This window comes from Myotis lucifugus, unplaced genomic scaffold (genome assembly GCF_000147115.1).
Source record: "Myotis lucifugus unplaced genomic scaffold, Myoluc2.0 scaffold_59, whole genome shotgun sequence".
Taxonomy (NCBI): Eukaryota; Metazoa; Chordata; class Mammalia; order Chiroptera; family Vespertilionidae; genus Myotis; species Myotis lucifugus.
Window position 1 is genome coordinate 4,599,439 of NW_005871107.1, and position 3,538 is coordinate 4,602,976.

The 3,538-nt window shown below is 43.5% G+C and overlaps 1 protein-coding gene across 1 annotated transcript in view; it reads right to left on the reverse strand.

The window, feature by feature from the left end:
* Window positions 1-495: 495 nt before the first annotated feature.
* The window catches only part of EEF1A1 (eukaryotic translation elongation factor 1 alpha 1), a 3,886-nt gene continuing 843 nt past the window's right edge, over window positions 496-3,538 (reverse strand). The window contains exons 2-8 of the mRNA XM_006089332.3: window positions 3,155-3,332; window positions 2,683-2,862; window positions 2,273-2,569; window positions 2,034-2,184; window positions 1,688-1,944; window positions 1,369-1,603; window positions 496-1,270 (exon numbers count right to left, since the gene is read on the reverse strand). Of these exons, the coding sequence (XP_006089394.1) occupies window positions 1,146-1,270; window positions 1,369-1,603; window positions 1,688-1,944; window positions 2,034-2,184; window positions 2,273-2,569; window positions 2,683-2,862; window positions 3,155-3,298 (1,389 nt within the window). The 5' untranslated portion in view covers window positions 3,299-3,332 and the 3' untranslated portion in view covers window positions 496-1,145. The remainder of the gene's footprint in view (window positions 1,271-1,368; window positions 1,604-1,687; window positions 1,945-2,033; window positions 2,185-2,272; window positions 2,570-2,682; window positions 2,863-3,154; window positions 3,333-3,538) is intronic.

The following is a 3,538-nucleotide window of genomic DNA, read 5'->3' on the forward strand; positions in this document are numbered from 1 at the left end:
TTTACCAACTATCAAAAACTAGAAGGCTACCACTCAAGCAAACATCAACTTAACTATAAACCATCACTGCATGCAAATTACCCCAGCTAGTTTAAAAGTGCTTTCTTACATCCTACCCAACTGTCACATTTTAGAACCTAATTTTCAGTAAGGTTATCTTTTAAAGTGGCACTGAGCAAAATTTCAAATCAGAGCAATCTGCCACTGTACATCCTTAAACTGTCTAATCTGCAATGTGGCAGTATTTCTCCAACTTTAGATTAAAATTCCTATTGGAAGTGGACTTTGAAGCATTTAAGTGACAAAACACACTCAACTTCTAGCATCAATTTATTTTTCCTAGAATTTGGATACAATAACTGCAGCAAGACAGTGCTCAATACTATTCAAACCTCACTTAAGGTTCTTAAGCTACCTCAGCATTTGTAAATGTGAATTCACATTCCAGTAAAACTGGAAAACTAAAATTTGACATACCAACAAATTTACTCAATATTGATGTAACTACAAAATTTTATGTTAACACGTGGCCTTTACAGAATTTGGCCTTTCGAAACTAACTTACAAACAAAAAGTTACTCTTTGCTTACCTGTCCTAACCTATTTAGTGTTACACCAACAGTCCCCCTTTCCCATAGCTTTTACCATGAAGAGACAGGCAATTCAGTGGGGAAAAAAAATCCCACAAAAAACCCCGAAGTTCCCACCCAGAAAAAAATGTTAACAGAACCATCCAATTGTAAATATCAGCAGATATAACACTGGAAATAGGTCATGGGCAACTCTGAAGTCTTTTACCTAAGTAGTATAACAGAAAGTTACAGTGTTGACCAAAAGAACACACAGGTTTCTCATTAAACTTTGTTATTTTAATGGGTCTCAAAATTCTGTGACAGATTTTTGGTCATGTTGTTTCCATTAAAAAGTACTGATTTTAAAAACTAATAACTTAAAAACTGCCACACACACAAAAGAACCAAATGGTCCACAAAACATTCTCCTTTCCTTCTGAAGGTTTTACGATGCATTGTAATCATTAACCAGTCTTTTACTATTAAACTTAAATGGCCAATTGAGACAAACAGTTCTGAGACCGTTCTTCCACCACTGATTAAGACTGGGGTGGCAGGTGTTGGAAATAATATTCATTTAGCCTTCTGAGCCTTCTGGGCAGACTTGGTGACTTTGCCAGCTCCAGCTGCCTTCTTGTCCACTGCTTTGATGACACCCACAGCAACTGTCTGTCTCATGTCACGAACAGCGAAACGGCCTATTAAAGCAAATTTCATATTATCATTAGACACAGTACACAAAACAGATAGTTTTCATCAAGTAAAATGTATCATTACTGTAAATGCTCAATCTTACCCAGAGGAGGGTAGTCAGAGAAGCTCTCAACACACATGGGCTTGCCAGGAATCATATCAACGATGGCAGCATCACCAGATTTCAAAAACTTGGGGCCATCTTCCAGCTTTTTCCCAGAACGACGATCAATCTTCTCCTTCAGCTCAGCAAATTTGCAAGCAATGTGAGCTGTGTGACAATCCAGCACAGGTGCATATCCAGCACTGATCTGGCCTGGGTGGTTCAGGATAATCACCTGGGAAAAAGGATTTGAATTTATTTCCTGAGTCTCAAAAGACATTTAAGGCTCTGGGAGGAAGAACATGACATTTAGTGTTACCTGAGCTGTGAAGCCAGCTGCTTCCATTGGTGGATCATTTTTGCTGTCACCAGCCACATTGCCACGGCGAACATCTTTGACAGACACGTTCTTGACGTTGAAGCCGACATTGTCCCCAGGAAGAGCTTCACTCAAAGCTTCATGGTGCATTTCAACAGACTTTACTTCAGTTGTAACATTGACTGGAGCAAAGGTGACCACCATGCCGGGCTTGAGAACACCAGTCTCCACTCGGCCCACAGGGACAGTTCCAATACCTAAAATGTTTAGGGCATAGTCATAAATGCTTGTGAAGAAATTGTAGCCTCCCATACATGTCACATTCTGATATTTATGTTCAACTTACCACCAATTTTGTAGACATCCTGGAGGGGCAGGCGCAGGGGCTTGTCAGTTGGACGAGTTGGTGGCAGGATGCAATCCAGAGCTTCAAGCAGCGTGGTTCCACTGGCATTGCCATCTTTACGGGTGACCTTCCATCCCTTGAACCAAGGCATCTGAAGAACACAAGATCATCAATTACTGTTACCTGCCCCCATACCTGGCCCGCTTCTTTCCAGTGTTTTCAACTGTCTTAAAACTCACATTAGCACTTGGCTCCAGCATGTTGTCACCATTCCAACCAGAAATTGGCACAAATGCTACTGTGTCAGGGTTGTAGCCAATTTTCTTAATGTAGGTGCTGACTTCTTTAACAATTTCCTCGTATCTTTTCTGGCTGTAGGGTGGCTCAGTGGAATCCATTTTGTTAACACCAACAATCAGCTGTTTCACACCCAGTGTGTAGGCCAGAAGGGCGTGCTCACGGGTCTGTCCATTCTTGGAGATACCAGCTTCAAATTCACCAACACCAGCAGCAACGATCAGGACAGCACAGTCAGCCTTTAAAAGAAAACAAGGCCATATCCTATTAGTAAATGGAAGCTCTTCAAAAGGGATGAGCCCAAAGTAACAGACCCAGAGAGTTAACTCTCTAAAAAATTAACTCTACAAACCTGAGATGTGCCTGTAATCATGTTTTTGATGAAGTCTCTGTGCCCTGGGGCATCAATGATGGTCACATAATACTTGCTGGTCTCGAATTTCCACAGGGAGATGTCAATGGTGATACCGCGCTCCCGTTCGGCCTTCAGTTTATCCAAGACCCAGGCGTACTTGAAGGAGCCCTTCCCCATCTGTGAGGATTAAGAACGGTTACTCGGGAACTAAGATGCTCAAATCCCAACTTGAAATTCCTGGCTCTGTTAGTTGGCATAAATGCCCGGTTCCAGCTTACAAGTGCTAACCCCAGGTCGCTTTACCGTATTCTCGGAACATGGATACAGCAAAGCGATGCCATGCAATGTTGGCCCATCCCTAAACTCGTGTGCCATGCGGATGTGGATGGTGGACTGTATTTTTTTTGGAGAAGTACCACTTACTATACTTGCGGGCACTTGTTGTAATGAGCCAAGTTAATGTACCCACCTCAGCAGCCTCCTTCTCGAATTTCTCGATGGTTCTCTTGTCGATGCCCCCACATTTGTAGATCAGATGGCCGGTAGTGGTGGACTTGCCGGAATCTACGTGTCCGATGACGACGATGTTGATGTGAGTCTTTTCCTTTCCCATCTTGGGTTTGAGTTAGCGGTGGTTTTCACGACACCTACGTTCAAGTAAAAAAAAACCAAAAAACTTTTAAACCCCAGCCCCACAGGCTTCCAAATAAGCCAGGACCCAAACTCAAAGGGCAAATTCCAAGGAGAATCGGAACCAACGCCAAGCTGGCCCCGCTCCGGCCTCCACCCACCGAGCGGGGCCCCTCCCCCGCCGGCCGGCCCGCTCCGCGGCCACGAGGAGAAATGGAGGCGC